Below are 20,725 nucleotides of genomic sequence, written 5' to 3' on the forward strand. Positions count from 1 at the left end.
TGATAGTTTACAGGTGGATCCTGTGTGTCAGAGAGACACACAGTTTCCACTAACACTGAACTCATCAGGTCCGTGGGACTGTGAATAGCGCTAGTTACAGCTACTCTGTATAAAGAATGCAGAGCAGCTGTATCTAAAAAAATACAAAAAAAAGGAATAATTTTATAAAAAGTATTCACAAAGTTACACAAAATGCTGATACACCTTTTTATTAAAAAAAATGGTCTTTCAAAAGGTTTACATACCCTTTAAGAATGGATTCTGTAATATATCTTATTAAAGAAAATGCCTCGCTCCACTTATCAAAGTTACAAAAAATTGCTTGTAATATTATTGAGGATAACTTGTCTTTGTAGAAGAGGCTGTGGAGTCAATTAGCTTTACAATGAAGTTGAACAATGTTAACTATGGATGGCCACACCTTTAAATCAATGACAAATAAAAATGTATTCGGCATTAAAAAAATAAACCAAATTCAGAAAAACTTCACAAATATGATTTAAGTCTTTATTTTTCTTTTTAAAAGCCATTCCTCTTAAATAAGATCCTAAACATTCACCAGACTGTCACTGTATAAAAATGTACAGTGGCTTTTATTGACATGTACATTCCATAAAGTTTACATCTGCAAAGATATGAGGCACACTCAGTATTGCACTTCATTAAAATTTCAGGCTCAAACATAACCCAGAAAGTTAAATGAAACTGCCTTTGTAATGTAGTAAGTCTTATACGGGACAAACATTGATATCTTTATGTACTATGTACAGCAATTGTTACAAGTTTTATACCTTATGTTTACGTGCCCTCCAAACGCAATGTCTTTCTTCTCTGCTGAGCACATTGCAGAGCTCTCCAGTAACCAGAGAGAGTTGTATTAACAGTCTAGAAGATAAACATATATACGCCTCTTTTTTTTCCCCCACGAGATGCAGGTATACGTATACAGGGCTATTGGAAAGTCAGTGCTCATTACTGTAACTTTTCTTCTGATCATACATATACTGTATACATATATTTATATATCCTTGATATGAAGAGCCTTTTTATATGCTGTGTATCCAAGCATTTTATATACATCTGGTGCCTGTCAGTGGTGCTTTATGTAATGACCACATGCAAGCACCTCACAAGTAGGTATCAGTTTAAGAAAAACAAAACATTGAGTTTTGGTATGAAGAGTATGAATTGTGAATACACCCGCTCTATCTGGTGCCTCCTTCCTGTTTAACCTTGTTCGTAGACTCTTAAGTGGTCCCATCCTGACCGGATGCTGTCGTCCAGAACCTGCCTGGCGTGGCGGACTGCTGTAGTCCGTCTCAAAATTCACAAAGCAAGGATAACAAAAAAATATAAAGTGGAAAAGTATGGGCTCATTTAAAAAGTGTGGGCATTTCTGCACACTCCGCAGCCCAAGGCAAACTCTTCTCCAGTGGGTGGGTGGACCACATGAAGAGGGCACTCGGTCCCTTCAAGCTGTTTGCCTTTTGGACCTATAAAGACAAAAAAGACAAAAAATGTTAAAGCTAAAATTACAACTTGGTTGGGGCATTAAAAGGACTCACTCTTATTATATGTATTATTAGAGGTCAATTTCATAGAGGCATAAGAAGCAGTGACAGGCTTGAGAAAGGCTCTTGGAAAAGCCAAAATATCATTTAGGTTTGGTGAATAGAGACCAAGACCGCTTTAAGACAGGCGTGGGAGCTGTATAATAAAAAGGAATGGATCGAGTCAGGACAAAAGCAGGGGGAAAAAAAAAATTGGGAAAGTTTCCCCTGCTTTGTTTTAAGGAAGAGCGGATCCAATTATTGGCACGAAATATAAACCTCCCACATGAAGCCATATTACTGTTATCTGAAATGGCCTTAGATTGAGTGCGATTTAGTTTCACTGTCGCCAAACTGTCACTCCCCCTTTCTGCTGTCAGTACAATGCTGATACAGCTTTAAACTGAACACTAGTCATGTCTAATAGCATGGTGGCTAGGGATACTCTGCCCAACAGTCTTTTCAATGGGGCTGAAGTATGTTCTGAGCAAAGCCGTCCTGAGCAAAGCCGTCCTGAGCAAAGCCGTCCTGAGCAAAGCCGTCCTGAGCAAAGCCGTCCTGAGCAAAGCCGTCCTGAGCAAAGCCGTCCTGAGCAAAGCCGTCCTGAGCAAAGCCGTCCTGAGCAAAGCCGTCCTTCTCAGCGCACAAGGCAGAATTGCAGTTGAACAGGAAAGATAAAACGAACTTAAAGAGGCTCTGTCACCACATTACAAGTGGCCTATATTGTACATGATGTGATCGGCGCGTGATGTGTATTCAGAATCCTGACCACTTCTCTGTGATTTTCAGCACAGCGAGATCTCGCTGTAAATGACATCTTACAGCGTAATCTCGCGAGACTACGCCTGCTGTGCTGTAAATCACAGAGAAGTGCAGAGAAGTGTCAGGATTGTGAATAGACATGACGCCCTGGCTGGAGGTAATGTATATTCATTGTCAGGACACTGCAGTAATGTTATAGTGTGTTTATGTAGCTGCACATAGCGATGTAGCTATATCGCTATGTGCTGTGTAAATGAATGGAGAGAAGTGTATGACGCTGATTGGTCAGCGTCATACACTCCTCTCCACAACGCCCACTTGGTCAAAAAGTAAAACACGCCCAGTTGTCCATTGAGAAAGTCATTAGCATAAAGCTAAAATAGGTCATAACTCCATCAAAAATGATAGTTTTTCTAAATAAAAAAACACTGCTGTATCTACATTACAGCGCCGATCACCTCATGTACAATATAGGGCACTTATAATGTGGTGACAGAGCCTCTTTAAGCTGAGACTGTCACCCGTGCTCTCACTAGTGCATTAACCCTATTTAACCCCTTAAGGACACAGACAATTTTGGCCTTGAGGACAACAATTTTTTGAAGATTTCCCTCTTTGCATCCTGATGCGCATAACTTTTTTCTTTTTTGTACGATGTAGTTGCATAAGACTTTATTTTTTGCGGGACGAGTTGTACCTAATGTAGGAACCATTTTTTGGTACAAATACATTATCGTTAAATTTTTATTTTGGCGAAAATGCAGAAAAAAAAAAGCAGTTCTGCTGCAGTTTTATTATATTTTTTTTACACCATACACTGATCATAAATATTGTTAGACATTTGCTGTACAGGTTGTTACAGTCATGGCGATACCAAATATGTCTATATTATTTCAAATTTTGGAACTTATATTTTAAAAAATTTATTTATTGTAAAAAAAAAAAAAAATTATAATTTGTATGTGTGTCATTTTTATACTTTTTCTTTTTATTTAACATAAAAAAAAAATTAATTAACTTTTTTCTTTAATCCCATAGAGGGATTTGATATATTTTTTTTTTTTTTTTTTAACTGCAATGTACTGGCATATATCTATATGCCAGTACATTAGCCTGTGTACTGATTGTACACAGGCAGTTGTTAGGGCATACCTCAGTATGCAATTACTTCAAGAATTATGGTCAGACAGCCCTGGGGGTCCTTCAATGGATCCTGGGCTGACTGGCCATACAAGTTATGGGCTTTGACCGCGTCACAGGGACTTTCTGTGACACGACCGAAGGGCAGTTCCCCATCCTCTTATTTACTTTGAATGCCGCGATCAGCTTTGATCACGGCATTCAAGGGGTTAAAGGCGGAGAGAAGAGGTTTCTCTTCTCTCCATCAGAGCGGGGCTGCGGCTGTGTATTACAGACGTTGCCCCGCTTCTGATTCCGTGCGGACACTGATGTCACAGGACGACAATGCTCATTCTAATGCGCGAAGTACCCGCTGCTCAGGACGAGTATTCTCGTCCTGTGTCGGCAAGTGGTTAAAGAGAAAATAACACTGTATATGCGGAGACCCTGCTAAATGTGACATCACAATTACATCTGCTATCCCACCCACCTGCAGGACAATGTGGAAGTTCCTCTTTAAGTATACTGGTCATTCGCTGGAAGTCATCATGGCAAGCATTACAAAAATGTGTTGTTCCAAAACAGAAAAATACAGCCACTGAACAGCAGTATCGACACTTGTATTCTAGGAAATCTGTACCGTGTTTCGGACACATCTGTCACAAGGGAAATACAAAAGCAAAATTGTCAAATGCATTTCTCACTCTCCACAGATTTATCATAATGATCTGAAAAGAAGGGGAAGCCATTACATTTATAGAATAGAATCTACCATCATGTCAGGACTCTTAAGCCAAGATATTAGACACCAACCGCACATTAGATTGAAGCGACATGACAGAATGTTTGCTCGCCTTAGAAAGAATCATACCTGAGCCCTTGACACATCTGAACAAGCTCCACATATGAGCTCTCTTGGATCGTAGTCATCCCCTTGACCAGCCTCCGCATCACACCGTGCTTCCCCACCAAAATATGCCTTAGAGAAAAAAAAATTATAATAATTTTGTTATGCATTAACAAAATAAGTTCAAAAATAGTATTTCTAATCCAGTTATATTTAGCCTGCAATACATTTACCCCCTAGCTACAAAGGTCAGCGGTACCTAAATGTTCAGGTCAAAATAATGTAAAATCATTTTTATTTTGTACTCTGCCCAAATATTGTTGTTTTTCTTAATCTTCTTAATTTTATTTACCAGAATATGGGCAGAAATTTGAGGAAAAAACCCATAATCATTTTCCTTTGTAATTTAAAAGAAATGTGCCATCAGAAAATGACTAATTGTTAAAAAATATGTTTAACACCAAAACTTTAACACCTTCCCGACATCCACCGTATATATAAGGCGCACGTCGGGTGGGGCAGTATGGACTGGGCTCACCGGCTGAGCCTGCTCCATAGGACGAGCTTGTTGGCTGTTTAACCTATTAAATGCTGCAATCAATAGCGGCCACAGCATTTAAATTACTAAAAACAGGGTGGTGACCTCCTGTAATGTGCCACTGGAACCTCTGCGGTGAGATAGGGGGGTGCCGTTGGTTGGCATGGCAGCCTGGAGGCCAGATTAAGACCCCCAGGTCTGCCATCTTTGTACTCCTATGAAGCCCTTCATAGGAGACTGTCAGAATCACGATATACTGCAATACATTAGTATTGCAAAATATTGTGCGAGCGATCCAACGATAGCTGGTTCAAGTCCCCTAGGGGGACAAGTAAAAAAAAGAAAAGTTTTTTTTAATAAATAGAAAAATTAAAAAAAAAAAAACTTTTTTCCCATAAGAGCAATGTAAAAAAATTACATAACTGGTATCGACGAGTCCATAAAAGTCGGAACTATTACAATATATTATTTAGTCCACACGATGAATGCCGTAAAAAATAAAAAAAAACTTCAGAATTGCCGTTGTGTGGACACTTCACTTTATATTTCATTTTTTGTGGAGATGATTAAAAAGTCTCATGTACCCCAAAATGGTAGCAAAATAAACTACAGTTCGTCCCCGCAAAAAATAAGCCCTTATACTGCTAAAATCGACAGAAAAATTAAAAAGTTATGGCTCTCAGAATGTGGCGACAAAACTCAAATTATTTTTAAACAATCAGTTTTTTCCTTGTAAAAATAGTAAAACCTAAAAAAAACACTATAGAAATTTGGTATCGCTGTAATTGTATTGACCCGCAGAATAAAGTTAACATACAGTTTTTAGTGCACGGGGAATACTGTAAAAACAAAACTACCCCAAAAATTTAAGAATCAGTTTTTTCCCTATTCCACACCATAAATATTTATTTTCCTGTTTCCCACTACATTATACTGTACAATAAATGGTGTTGTGACAATCAAAATAAAAAAAGTTACGGCTTTTGGAAGGTGGGGAGGAAAAAACGAAAGTGAAAATCTGAAAAATGGCTGCGGTGGGAGGGGCTTAAAAGGATTCTTGGTATTTTTTTTTATTTTTTTTACATTTTTCATGTCATTATCTATATTTTAAAAATAATCCTGAAATCTTGCAGTACTCTCTATAGGCCACTGAGCCGCAGAATAGGCTGGTGCTTCCTGGTCTGTAGAGATCACTTCTCAGCAGTCATCTCATTATCGGAACAGGTAGGATTATAATGAAAGTTAACACATATATATATATATAGATAACACCGGATCCACTGATAATCCCTTCCTGCACAATGACCTCTGAACAGATCACAGAGAATGCCTAAAACACTCTCCCATAGAAATCAATTGGTCAGCTTTAACCCGTTAGTGACCGCCAATACGCCTTTTCACGGCGGCCACTAACGGGCTTTATTCTGATGCATAGGCCTTTTCACAGCACTGCATCAGAATAAAATTGCGGCGCCGTGAAAAGAGATAGCTCCCTGCTCTCAGCTACCTCTGGTAGCTGAGGGCTTGGAGCACACTCTGGGGACCGTTGTTTGCGGTCCCCAAACCGGCGACCGCCGTTACAATTAACGCAGCGGTGGAAAATCGACATTTTTATCTCCTCTCACCATGAATGTTTGGTGAGAGGAGATAAAAAACTAACCTGAAGGGCCTCCGATGCCCGCGATCGTGCCCCCCTTCTCTTCTCCTCCCGCAGCTGCCGGGAAGAGAAAAAAAATGGCGCCCGCGCATGCGCACACAATCTAATTAAGATTGCGGCGCCGTGCAGAGTGATAGCTCCCTGCCCTCAGCTACCAGAGGTAGCTGAGGGCTTGGAGCACAGTCTGGGGACCGTTGTTTGCGGTCCCCAAACCGGCGATCGCCGTTACAATTAATGCAGCATTGAAATCTAACTTTTTATCTCCTCTCACCATGAATGTTTGGTGAGAGGAGATAAAAAAACTACTTGTTAGGCCTCCGATCGTGCCCTCCCCCTCCACCCAATCGCCGGGAAAATGAAAAAAAAATGGCGCACGCATGCGCTGTCAGTTGAAAGGCAGCTATTCTGCCTGTAAATAGAAACTGATCAGGGACCGTTATAATTGGTCCCTGATCAGATGGTCACTGTGATATACCTATCACAGTGACCATAGTCCCATATTTTCAAAATACAGCACAAGATTTGTGCTCTTTCCCTCCCTCCTCTCACTGTAGTTGATCTGTGAGAGGAGAGAGAGAGATACTATACAAATCTTGTGCTGTATTATACTGTAAAATACACCACATACTTATTCGCCAGTGTTCCGATATTATCCGAATATTGTCCGTAATTTACCCGATTACCCGTAATCACCCCACATTACCCGTAATCACCCCAGATTACCCGTAATTACCCCAGATTACCCGTAATCACCCCAGATTACCCGTAATCACCCCAGATTACCAGTAATCACCCCAGATTACACGTAATCACCCCAGATTACACGTAATCACCCCAGATTACACGTAATCACCCCAGATTACACGTAATCACCCCCGTTTTTTTGTTTGTATTCTAAAAAAAAAACAAAAAAAACAATTAGTGTGGTGAACATGAACCGCAGAATGTTCTCTGCAGAGCAGGCATACGCCATACTGTGCTCTAGCGGTTCCGGCAGTGATACGGACACTGCGTCAGAAGCAGAACTTGGCTCAGAAAGCGACACAAGTTCTGCTTCTGCCACTGGACCCCCCAGCCCTATGGTGGTGGACGCAGCGGTCAGCGGTGAAGCGTCAGGAGACGGGCCTAGTACTGCAGTCCCTTCCGCAATTTGGGATCCTGCAATTGCTTTCTCCCCCCAAGTTTTGCCATTTACAGCGACTCCAGGCATCAACGCAGATGTCTCAAATTTTAGTCCCTATAATTTTTTTCATTTGTTTATAGGCGATCAGGTCCTGGAACTAATCGTCCAGCAGACGAATATATACGCCAAGCAAATTGGCACCCAAAATCCCAGGTTTTGCTATGCCAGAGGATGGATCCCCACAACAGTTTCTGAAATAAAATTTTTTGGGGGAATTACCCTAAACATGGGGATAGTAAAAAAAAACCTCTATCCGCTCCTATTGGGCTACCAGCGCTATCCATAGCACGCCTGTATTTGCAGCCGTTATGGCCCGAACGCGCTATGAGACTCTAATGCGTTTCATGCATTTTTCTGACAATACACAAATCCCCCCAAGAAGTGACCCAGCCTATGATCGCCTCAACAAACTGAGACCCCTAATCTCCCTCCTAAGTGACTCATTTTTCAATTTATACACCCCAGGCCAAAAACTAGCGGTAGATGAGTCCCTTATGTCCTTCAAGGGCCGTCTATCGTTTCGACAATACATCCCCTTCAAAAAAGCCCGATACGGAGTGAAACTCTATAAGGTGTGCGAGAGCACAACGGGCTACACCTGTGGCTTTTTCATTTATGAGGGCAGGGACCGCCACCTTAATCCCCCAGGATGCCCAGAGGATATTGGCATTAGTGGGAAAATTGTCTGGGAACTCATGGTGCCATTCCTACAAAAAGGGTACCATGTGTACACCGACAATTACTACACCAGTGTCCCCCTGTATAAGTCCCTCCATGCTGCGAATACAGGGGCCTGTGGGATGGTACGAAAAAATAGAGTCGGCTTCCCTCAACGACTGGTGTCCAGGCGACTAGTAAGGGGTGCAAGTGACCAGTTGATCTGTCAAATGGAGTGACAAAAAGGACGTGTACATGCTCTCCACCGTGCACGAGGACACCACAGTGGCAGTAAGAGAGAGGGGTGCTACCTCTGATAAGAGGAAACCGGTCTGCGTGGTGGACTATAACAAGTTCATGGGGGGAGTCGATCTATCTGACCAGGTCCTACAACCGTACCTGGTCAAGCGCAAAACTAGGGCCTGGTATAAAAAGGTAGCGATCTACCTTATCCAAATGGCCACTTACAACAGCTATGTGCTCTACAAGACCCAGGGAATGCTCAGTTTCCTCCAGTATCAGGAGAAAATTATAGAGCACCTCCTGTTTGACTCCCCCGCACCTAGAGACTCCTTTGAGTCAGAGGATGTCAAAAGGCTCACTGAGCGCCACTTCCTTCACCCCGTCCCTGCCTCTGTGAACCAAAGATACCCCCAAAAGAGATGCCGGGTGTGCAGTAAACACGGAAGGAGGAGCGATTCCCGGTTTTACTGCCTCATGTGCCCTTCAAATCCAGGCCTGTGCAACTACCCCTGTTTTGAGACCTACCACACCGTTTCTAATTATTAATTTTATCTATAATTTAGGGAAAACCAAAAAGGGTGGGGTGGGGGGGGATTCTTTTTAGGGAGTCAATTTCATTTATGCATATTTTTTTGTTTCGTTTCTGGGCTTTCCAAGGGACGGAGGGATTCTCATGGGGAGGTTTATTTCAGACTGTAAAACTAAATTTCCCCTTTATGATTTTTTTTATACAATTCTTGGACAATTAAATCCTGGACTTGATCACTCACAAATGAATACAGTTTATTGTGCAGGAGCCCACATCTGTCTATCCAGAACATGGACCCCACAAGTGTTCTTGAAATAAAAAATAAATTTGGGCATTGCATTTATTAGTAGATAAATCCAACACCTGCGGCCCGTGCCGCCCCTGAATTAGTGGAAGTCGTGCATTTTAGCAATGGTTACAAGAATAAATTGGGGATGTATTTCCTTTTTCTTATGACTATGTCCTGCCACATACAGCGGTTAAATTCCTAATTCTGTACCGTGATACGGGCATGATATATTTTTTTTGGAGGATCTCTAATAATCGAGCTGTTCCTTATCAATACACCATGGGCTTTGTTACGGTTCTTCTGGAAATACTGACATCATTTTGGGGATTAGTGATCCTTTACTGTTCCTATAGATGGTTTTGGACACTGTCCCTTTATATATTCTGTAGGTGATTGGTTGTTTTGTGCACATAGCGGTTCCTACCTTGCCGGGCAGGGGCCTGTTATGGTGTACCGGGTCACTTGGCACATTCGTCCCTCATAAGGATTGATGGAGCTAAAGAGACGTTGTACAACCTGTCACTGAAAAAAAAAAAACCTTGTCTTGACAGCCCTGCAGGTGTTCTTCTATCTAGTGAACAGACTCGAGTTTGCAACATAGTTGGATACATTTTCCTCCATTTGTTTGAAGATATTGCCCGTCACTCCAGTACAGTTTATTTTTTCCTCTCTGACTGATTTTATATTAGGACAGAATTCTGTCCACAATGACATCATAATGGCACCAACTGCTTCTTCAGCAAGACATAGTCATAAGTACAGGCAAATACGTCTATAGCAACATGTATCCATTATGAATACACGGCTTCACTTCTCTTCTGTATGGCGCACAAATTTATTAATGTGGCATATTTCTAACAAAATAACCTTCTACCACGTCTCCTCTATTTCATGTGGAAACGTAATAAGAGTTTGAAGAAAACATTATATACCCATAGTGTCTGAAATGATACCCATTATTTCCTCCTTTAAAAAATTTTTGGTCCGCATGCCCACTACACCACTAGATGAATACCTTTAGGGGTTTAGTTTTTCAAATGGGGTCATTTCTGCGGGTTTTTTTTTTTTTGTTCAGGCAGCTCAATGCCTCTAAATGCATGATATGGGGCCTAGAATTTATTCAATTGTGCCCTGAAAGCCATAGGGTGCTCACTCTCTTTTTGGCCCAGCCACACGTCTAATAAGCAGATTGGGGCAACAATGAGAGTATTTTTGAAAACAGGAGAAACGGGGTGATAGATTTTGGGGTGTGTTTCTTCATTTTCATGTTTGCTTTACAAAGAAATCGGTTTTCAAAGTGATACTTTTATGAAAAAAAGTGAAGTTTAATTTTTTTTCACCTGCTATGTATTAAATTTAGCAAAAAACTGTGGGGTCAAAATACTCACTACACCCCTAGATAAATACCTTAAGGGGGTCTAGTTTTCTAAATGGGGTCGTTTATGGGGAGTTTCTATCGTTCTGGTAGTTCAAAACCTCTCCAAATATACAGTGGGGCCTAAAACATTTTCAAGTAAAATATGAGACCTGAAAGTCTCCGGGTGTTCCCTTCCTTTCGGGCCCTGCCGTGTGTCCAGGCAATGCATTAGAGTCACAATGGGGGCATTTTTGAAAACAGGAGAAACAGGGTGATAGATTTTGGGGTGTGTTTCTTAATTCTCATGGTCGCTTTACAAAGAAATCGGTCTTCAAAGTTATACTTTTATGAAAAAAGTGAGATTATATTTTTTTACGCCTGCTTTGCATGAATTCTTACAAAAAAACTGTGGGGTTAAAATACTTACAACACCCCTTAATAAATACCTTAAGGGGTGTAGTTTGCAAAATGGGGTCACTTGTGCGGGTTTCCACCATTCTGACACCTATGAGCCTCTGAAAACCTGGCTTGGTGCAGGAAAACCAAATGTACTTCAAAATGTATAAAATTATTACTAAACTTGTAAGTCTTCTAAATTGCTAAAAAAAAAATTTTTTTTTTTCAAAAGTGCTGCCAAAATAGAGTAAAGAGATAGAAATATATATTTAAATAAAAAAAATTGTACTGTATGTATGTACATATGTGACATATTGCCGTTAAAAATAGGGAAAAATGATAATTTTTACAAAATTTCTTCATTTTTTCTATTTTTTTTATTAATTTCTGTAAATCGTATCAGTCTACTTTTACCACTAAAATAAAGTAAAACATGTGACGAAAAAACAATGTCAGAATTACTTGGATATTCAAAACTTTCGCTGAGTTATTCTCTGATAAAGTCAGACATAACAGATTTAACAAATCTGGCTTGGTCATTAAGGCCCAAACAGGCCCGGTCATTAAGGGGTTAAACGATTGTTTCCTATGGTTTATGTGGCTGCTGTAAAGCATCTCTCTAAATGCATTTAACAGCAGCTCAGGCAAGATGGCCGCCCCCATAATCATGTACAAAAAACAGAATAATAAAAAGGTCTCTAATCAGAAAATAACTGCTTCAAGTTTACTAGTTAGGAACTCCAAGTGTTCTAAGCCTTCCCCATTTTAGTGGAGCATAGTCCTAGAAGCACAACAGTGGATCGGATTATGAATGTGTATGCAGACACATTTACCTTTTTGCACTTGTAGCAGACATAATAAGCATATCGGTTCATGGCATAACTGGCCGGGTCATTATAAAATCGTACTCCTGGTGTAGTGATTGCATCACTTTTGTGTAGTCCTTCATATTCCAGCCTCATCAAAGCCTTTCTTCTCACATCTTCATAAAGGTCTCTGATGGGGTCTAGAAGATCTTTTAACACCGAATGATTTATTTTGTTCTACAAATAGATAGAAAGAGAGACCAATTACATTCCATTTGGACATCGTATAGGCGAGCACATAATAAAAAGCTGATCAGAAGACTGATGCCAATTTTTAGTCACATGGCAAGTATAAATAACGTTAATCTGGACAGTATGTATAGTGTAGGAACGGTCTACAGCAACCAGTCATATCACTGTTATAATAATCTGAAGAAAAAACTGATGGAATCTATTTAATTGGTGTGGACATTAATTGTAAGTGACACGGCATTGTATAATTCCATCCAAATCCATTACCTTGCAGATAGGACAGGACATAAAACCAAAGGTTATCCGTGGCCCCAGCCATCTATTTTCTAGGACACGTCGACAGCATTGCAAGTGGAACACGTGGCTGCAGTCCAGCTATAAAAAAACACTTTCACAGTTAAATATCAGACATTATACACATTAACATATTAGCCGGACAGTTTTCTGAGAAAATGTAAGCTGATCTCCACATTTCCTTTGCACTCGTTTTTATGAATGTTTACTGCTGAGCAGGCACTAGACGAATAATAATGGTGCGGCTACTGCCACCCATTGAGTACTTGCCAACAAGAGAATGGATGTTGGTTTTTACATTTCCGATCTGTTCCATGGCTCAGTCCAGCACCAAAATGTAAAACCCACAGCCATTATATTTTTATACTTATCAACTCCAATGATGCAGGATCACCCTGATAATACATTGTTGGAAAATCTGCATCTTATAGTTCAAAAAAATAGGCTACGTATAGGTATCGTTTTTCACTATTAAATATTGTTGACGTGTATATTTTTCTTTTTAAAAGGACTGATTTTTTTTAGACTGAAATACTTTACCCTGATGGCAAACTCTATTTAAAGGAACAGTGTTACCACAAATTTTTTTTTAATATGTTAAAGATGTTAGTGCTTTATTAAAAACGTTTGGATTAATTTGTGTGTTTGTGTGTTACTTTTTCTTATTTTTACACTTTTTCTTCCCTATGGGGGCTGCCATTTTTTTTTCCATTTCTGTATGTGTCGATTAACGACACATACAGACATGGAATACGGCAGCTCCAGTCCCATAGGGACTGCGAACGGGGCCCGTTCCATCCACTTCTGTGTACGCCGTCTGTGTGGGAACGGCGCATGCGCCGCTCCCACACAGTCCAATTTGAAATGCGCGCCGTCCGGCGCCATTTTCCTGTGGACCGGAAGTTGCGGCCGGACAGTAAGATTACTACTTCCGGTCGCGGCTTCCGGACTTGTGCACTTGGACCAGCGGCAGCAGACGGAGCGGACGGGCCGGAGGGAGCCGCGGCGGCAGGAGCAGGTAAGAGATTTCTATGTATGTTCGTGTTTGTGTGTGTTTACTACTGTATGTAAACCTACTACACTGTGTGTTAGCTCAAAAAATGACGACACACAGTGTAGGAGGTTAGACCGTTCAATCCCCTCGTTTATCCCGGCACTAGACAGGATAAAGGAGGGGGGGATGCTGAGAGCTCACTAGAGCGAGGGCTTTTTACCCAATTTTGCAGCATAAAGCAATGTGGTTGCTTTACCACATGCAATGCTGCAATTTTGGGAATGGCTCCATCTAGTGACCAGCAATGGGAAATATTATAAATTAGAATCCAATTGAATCCAATTTATAATATTTCCTGACTCGTGAAAAAAAAAAAAAATTAGAACAATGTTTAATCACCTATACACTAATTGTTTAACTAAAAAAAAAAAAAAACATGTTTTGCTGGCAACACATTCCCTTTAAACATGACTGATCCTTTGTTCCTGACTGAGATAAGAAGTCATCTCGCCATTGGATAAACATGCATGCTTGGCCAAGCTAAGTGTGCACGTTCATGGTGGGGTATTGTGGAAATATCTATTGGCCGACTGCTATTGCGTGAGTATGGCCGGCTTAACACAATCACCACTTTAGTATTGTTATAGAATTTACTTCCAGACAATATGTTGACTGTAGTCATTGGAAGATTTGGAACCGCAAGGATGTGTGAAAATATAAAAAAAAAAAAAAAAAAAAAACTCACATAAAAGACATGTCAAAAACAGTTCTGTATATTTACAGTATTTTGGAACAGAATAACAAAATATAAAATGAACCTGAATAGCAGGAGCTGCTGAAAGTGCTTCTGTAAAGCAGATCATGCACATATCATCTGCGTCTTGTTTCAGATTTGTTGCATTTTTATCACAGCCGTGTAGACAAGGTAAGCAGCGGTCCTCATTCTTCACACCCCCACAAGGATGCCCACATGGATGAGTCTTGCTACAAGCGGACTTTGCATATTCCTACAAACAGAAAAACTATTGTTATTACAGTGAAACTTCCTTGGGACAATAACCCCAAAATTGCACAAAGGATTATCCCTATCCTCAAAGAGGCTCTGTCACCAGATTATAAGTGCCCTGTCGCTTACATAATGTGATCGGCGCTATAATGTAGATAACAGCAGTGGTTTTTATTTGGAAAAACGATCAATTTTGACGGAGTTATGACCTATTTGAGATTTATGTTAATGACTTTCTTAATAGACAACTGTGCGGGTTTTTACATTTTGACCAAGTGGGCGTTGTGGATAGAAGTGTATGACGCTGACCAATCAGCGTCATACACTTCTCTCCATTCATGTACTCACACACAGCGTGATCTCGCAAGATCACGCTTGCTGTCACTTACTCACACATTAACGTTACTGAATTGTCTTGAGAGTGAATAGACATCACTACCAGCCAGGACGCGATGTCTATTCACAATAAAGACACTTCGGTAACGTTTGTGTGGGACTTAATGACAGCAAGCGTGATCAGCGTCATACACTTCTCTCCACAACGCCCACTTGGTCAAAAAGTAAAAACACGCCCAGTTGTCCATTAAGAAAGTCATTAGCATAAATCTCAAATAGGTCATAACTTAGTCCAAATTGATCGTTTTTCGAAATAAAAACCACTGCTTATAATGTGGTGACAAAGCCTCTATAACCTGTAATTGGCTTTTCTATCCTCAGTCCCCAGTAAGGCTCGACTCTCAGTCCCCAGCATAGTTCCCCTATTCTTCTCAGTCCCCAAGCAAGGCTCCACTATTCTTATCAATCCCCAGGATGACCCCCTTCATATCAGCCCCCAGCATGGCTTCCCTCTCATTTTAGCCAGCATGGCTCGCTTGATTAAATTCCAAAGGATGGCTCAGAATGAGAAGTGGTCTATTTAAAAAGGGCCACTGGTGCAGAAAAATTTGGTATTTTAAAAGTTATGGCAGTCACGCAATGTCAAACATACAATAACACCTAAGACCAGTTTCTAAAAAGAACCCCTATGGGATATTTTCACCAACCTGACAGTCTGCATCAGAGCATACACTGCCCACAGCTGATAACTCTGTCCCATTTCTGGAGCCGCAAAAACGGCATGTTTCAGAGCTGCTGCTTGCGGGCTTTCCTAAAATAAAAAAAGCATCTTTTATAAATATGTCTATAGCATAACAAGGAAGTGTCCATACAAAACATAAGTAACCAGCGTAGTACATGGGTCTTTGGATAACATGTATGACACAGTGTTTGGGCAACAGGGTTTAGCCACATAGGGCAGGCCTTTCACTGGAACGACAGATTTAGCATAATTTTATGGAAAGTCAGACGCGCCAAATATATTAAGAGGTATTCACCTCTTCATATATTTGGCACATTTTTCACCAACATAAGTTAGTTTATGACTGGCATTTGAAACGTCAGTCTTAATATATTCCCCATTTACTTTAGTATTCCCACTAGTCATTTTAACATGTTTGCTAGTTTTATGCCTAGAGAATATTTTTGTTTTAAAACTTAAAGAGCCTTGGTCACCAGTTTATAACTGCTACATCTTCTACCTAATCTAATAGGCGCTTTAATGTAGATAAGTAATGTGGTGTTTTGTTTTTTTTTAAAAACATTTATTTTTGATACATTTATGAGCATTTTAAGAGTTATGCAAATTTGTTCTTAATGACCAAGTGTTTTTTTTTTTTACTTTTCACCAAGTGGGCGCAGTAAAGAGAAGTGTATGACGCTGACCAAATCGGCCTCATACACTTCTCTTAATTCATGTTCAGCTGTACTCACAACACAGCGTGATCTCACGAGATCACGCTGTGCTGTCACTTACTCCCACAGTAACTTTACCGGAGTGTCGGGAGAATGAAAAGACATCGCCCACTTGGTGAAAAGTAAAAAAACGGCCACTCTCATTACCCGGTTAAGGACACGGCCAATTTTGGCCTTGAGGACCGAACAATTTTTTTTATATTTCCCTCTTTGCATCCCGGAGCTTATAACTTTATCATTTTTTGTCGGACGTAGCTGTATGAAACTTTATTTTTTGCGGGACGAGTTGTACTTTATGTAGGAACCATATTTTTTGTACATTTACGTTATCGTTTAATTTCTCTAAATTTTTATTTTAACAAAAACGTAGAAAAAAAGTTCCTCTGCAGTTTTCTTTATTTATTTTTTTACACCATACACCGATCATAAATAACGTTATACATTTATTGTACAGGTTTTTACGGACGTGGCGATACCAAATACGCGTATATTATTTCATGTTTTGGGACTTACATTTTGAAAAGTTTATTTATTGTTAAAAATATGTATTTGTGTATTTTTTTTACTATTTTTTATTTTATTTAAACCGTTAGTGTCCGCCAATATGCCTTTTCACGGCGGCCACTAATGGGCTTTATTCTGATGCACACGCCTTTTCACAGCGCTGCATCACAATAAATAAACAGAGCAGGGAGCCGTTAAATCTCCCTGCTCTCAGAGGTAGCTGAGGGCATTCCTGCTCGAACGGGTGAGATCGATATCAGTATCGATCTCACCCGTTTAACCCCTCAGATACGGCACTCAATAGCGATAAGATCGCCGAGTGTCGGTGTCTCCTATGACAGCCGGGGGCCTAATAAAGGCCCCCAGGTCTGCCTGTATTAAATGCCTGCTAGGCTATGCCAGAGTCATGGCCTAGCAGATGCCTGTCCGTTTTAAACGGACAGGCAGGGATACACTGTAATACAAAAGTATTGCATTGTATTATAAAAGCGATGAGGATCGCATATTAAAGTAAAAAAAAAAGTTTAAAAAAGTTAGTAAAAAAAATGTGAAAATATAATGAAAAACCGACTTTTTCACCTTACAAAATGCTTTATTATGAAAAAAAAACAGAAATAAAAGTAAAAAAGTTACACATACTTGGTGTCGCGGCATCCGTAACGACCCCAACTATAAAGTTATTACATCATTTAACCCGCACGGTGAACGTCATAAAAAATAAAATACAATAGAAAAATTGCTGTTTTCTGTGAATCCTGCCTTAACAAAAATGTGATAAAAAGTGATAAAAAAGTTGCATCTACTCCAAAACGGTACCAATAAAAACTCCAAGTCGTCCCGCAAAGAATAAAAAAGCCCTCATACAACTGCATCGGCAGAAAAATAAAAAAAGTTATGGCTCTTCAAATATGGAGACACAAAAACAAATAATTATGAAAAAAAAAGTGTTTTTACTGTGTAAAAATAGTAAAACATACAAAATCTATACAAATTTGGTATCGTTGCAATCGTAACAACCCGCTAAATAAAGTTATTGTGTTACTTATACTAGGGATGTCACGATACCAGAATTTGGACTTCGATACCGATACTTCGTTTAGTATTGCGATTTCGATACCAATTTCGATACTTTTGGCAACAGTAATAAAAAAAAAAATTCTTCCGTTTTCTGATGTGAGGCACGAGGTGTGATGAATTTTGAACGCGCCTCACATTAATAGTAATTAATCCCATCATGTTTCTCAGTCATAATGGGTTAATGTGCGAGGTACATGATGGGGTTAATTACTATTAATGTGAGGAACATGGGGGTTAAATTCATCGCACCTCGTGCCTCACATTAATAAGTGAATGAAAGCCGTTTATTTCATTTTTTTACAGCGTACACATCATAAATGATGCAGAAAAATTGTTGTGCGCGCCATTACTGAATGTGTGTATTTTATGTATTGAGACTTATTTTAATGTTTATTGTAAAAAAGGTGAAGGTGTATTTTTTTTTAATTTTAACAATACTTCGTTTTTAAACTTTAATGTACTGACATATATCAGATATATGCCAGTACATTAGCCTGTGGACAGATAGCACACAGGCAGTTGTTAGGGCATACTTGGGTATGTCCTAACAACATGAAATATGGTAAGACAGCCCCGGGGTCCGTCAATAGACCCTGAGCTGTCTGCCCATATATGGTATGGCCCTCGATCGCGTCACAGGAATTCCCTGTGACGCGATCCAGGGGCATCCCCCCTGCTCACTTTCCCCTGAATGCTGCAGTCAGCTGTGATCGCAGCATTCAGGGGAATAGCGGCGGAGATGAGAGGCTTCACTGATCTCCGCCGTTATAGAGCGGGGCTGCGGCTGTGTAATACAGCCATTGCCCCGCTCCTGACAGGAAGTGCGCGCGCGGTCAGCATGAGGTGGTGCGGCCGGCGCTGCACTAATGAGCGGCGTTTCAGGCACTGAACATGGGGGTGTTTTGCAGCGCGCCCGCCATGTTCGGTCTTCAGTGCCGCCGCTCATAAGTACAGCGCTGGCCACATCGCATCATCCTGACCGTGCGCACATGTTATCAGGGACTCAGGAGCGGGGCTGTGGCTGAATTACACAGCCGCAGCCGCGCTCCCATACATTCATGTATTACTATACTGAGCTGTGCGGCTGCGCAGCTCAGTATCGAAATACAGGAAATAGCGGTATCGAACCGTTTAGGGATGCAAAATATCGAAACAGTATCGAAGTTTCGATGCACCGTGCATCCCTAACTTATACCACACGGTAAACGGCGTAGATTTAGGAAGCAAAAAATTGTGGCATAATTAGTTTTTTTTCTATTCCCCTCAAAAAAAGTTAATAAAAGTTAATCAACTAATTCTATGTACCCCAAAATGGTGCTATTAAAAAATACAACTTGGCCCGCAAAAAACAAGACCTTATACAGCTATGTCGACGCAAAAATAAAAGAGTTATAGCTCTTGGAATGCGACGATGGAAAAACATAAAAGATAGCTTGGTCATTAAGGCGGGATTCACACGACAGGGTCGCGTCCGAGCCCGAGTGCCGGCCGGTAAAATCGGCCATTCTGCCCCTGCCGGTTTGGATAAAGTTATGCATCCGTGCCGGGCCGGGCAGATCCGGACAGTGACATCAGCGGCAACTCCTGAAGGGGAATCCCCATGTGTTCGGGGATTCCGCTTCAGGAGTTTCCCCTGATGTCACTGCCCAGATATGGACAGAGACATCAAGCGCTCTGTCCAGGAGCGGAATCCCCGAACACACGGGGATTCCGCTCCTTCAAGGAGCTAAAGTGCGGCTAGCACATAGCAGAGCGGGGAGATACCTCCCCGCTCTGCTATAGTGGCGTCGCTACAGTAGTAGCAGCAGCTGCTGCAGCTGCTAGCGGCGCCATCAAAGGTGTCGCCGGGCCAGGGCGCTTTTAAAACAAGCAGAAGGGAGCCAGCGCAGCGCTCCCTCCACCTGCTGTACACCCTGGCCCTGCCACACAGTGTACAGCGATGCCATTCGTCAGAATGGCATCAACTCCTCCTCCTCACATGCACTCTGCGCTGTGAGGAGGAGGAGATAGAGCGCAAGAGCCGGAAAACCCGGCCGTCACTCGGGACACATCCCGGTGATGGCCGGGTATTACCCGGCCCCATAGACTTCTATGGGAGCCGGGCGGCCGGGTAACCGGGCGAAAATAGAGCATGTCCTATTTTTTGACGGGCGGTTTTCCCGGCCGTCAAAAAATCGGTCGTGTGAATAGCCCCATTAGGGGTCTATTATTCCTAATGCAGCCGGGTGCCGGCCGATTTATGAACGGCCGGCACCCGGCCGGGAAACCCTGCCGTGTGAATGAGGCCTAAGGCTTAAAATAGGCTTGCCATAAAGGGATTTTTCATTTTGATTTTTAAACATTAATGCACTGGCATATATCTATATGCAGGACCTTAGCCTGTGTACTGATTGTACACAGGCAGTTGTTAGGATGTACCCAAGTATGCCCTAACAACAGGAAATATGGTCAGACAGCCCTGGGGTGCTTCAACGGACCCTGGGCTGTCTGGCCATACCATGTATAGCCATTGATAAAAAGACAAAAGAAAAAGCAGTTTACGTAGTGCAGGACGTTGAAGGTTCGGACACGTTTCATCACAAAGATTAAGACGTAATCTTTATTAACCCTCGGTTATTTTAACCAGGCACTTACCTGTCTGCTCTCTGAATTCAACCATTGCTTTCATAGTTTTAGAGTCTGCTAGAGCCATCAACCAGAACAACTTGGTTCTTCCACAGCCCTCGTGGAGATCAACTTTGATTGCTTCTTCTTCCTCTTTGAACACCTGCACAATATATTACAAGTTGCTGCTAATAATATCCAGGTTTGTAGTTACTACTAGAACACCATTTGGTGAAATAGTAACTTAAAGCTACAGTGTCACCTGAGTAA

At 41.1% G+C, this 20,725-nt stretch overlaps 1 protein-coding gene across 15 annotated transcripts in view; it reads right to left on the reverse strand.

The window, feature by feature from the left end:
* Positions 1-485: 485 nt before the first annotated feature.
* The window catches only part of MYCBP2 (MYC binding protein 2), a 291,950-nt gene continuing 271,710 nt past the window's right edge, over positions 486-20,725 (reverse strand). For all 15 annotated transcript variants that reach the window (XM_075852355.1, XM_075852367.1, XM_075852366.1 and 12 more), the window contains 8 exons: positions 20,486-20,618; positions 15,523-15,626; positions 14,292-14,480; positions 12,453-12,560; positions 11,961-12,170; positions 4,303-4,410; positions 3,922-4,087; positions 486-1,493 (listed from right to left, as the gene is read on the reverse strand). In XM_075852355.1, the coding sequence (XP_075708470.1) occupies positions 1,378-1,493; positions 3,922-4,087; positions 4,303-4,410; positions 11,961-12,170; positions 12,453-12,560; positions 14,292-14,480; positions 15,523-15,626; positions 20,486-20,618 (1,134 nt within the window). In that variant the 3' untranslated portion in view covers positions 486-1,377. The remainder of the gene's footprint in view (positions 1,494-3,921; positions 4,088-4,302; positions 4,411-11,960; positions 12,171-12,452; positions 12,561-14,291; positions 14,481-15,522; positions 15,627-20,485; positions 20,619-20,725) is intronic.

This window comes from Rhinoderma darwinii, chromosome 2 (assembly GCF_050947455.1).
Source record: "Rhinoderma darwinii isolate aRhiDar2 chromosome 2, aRhiDar2.hap1, whole genome shotgun sequence".
Classification (NCBI taxonomy): Eukaryota; Metazoa; Chordata; class Amphibia; order Anura; family Rhinodermatidae; genus Rhinoderma; species Rhinoderma darwinii.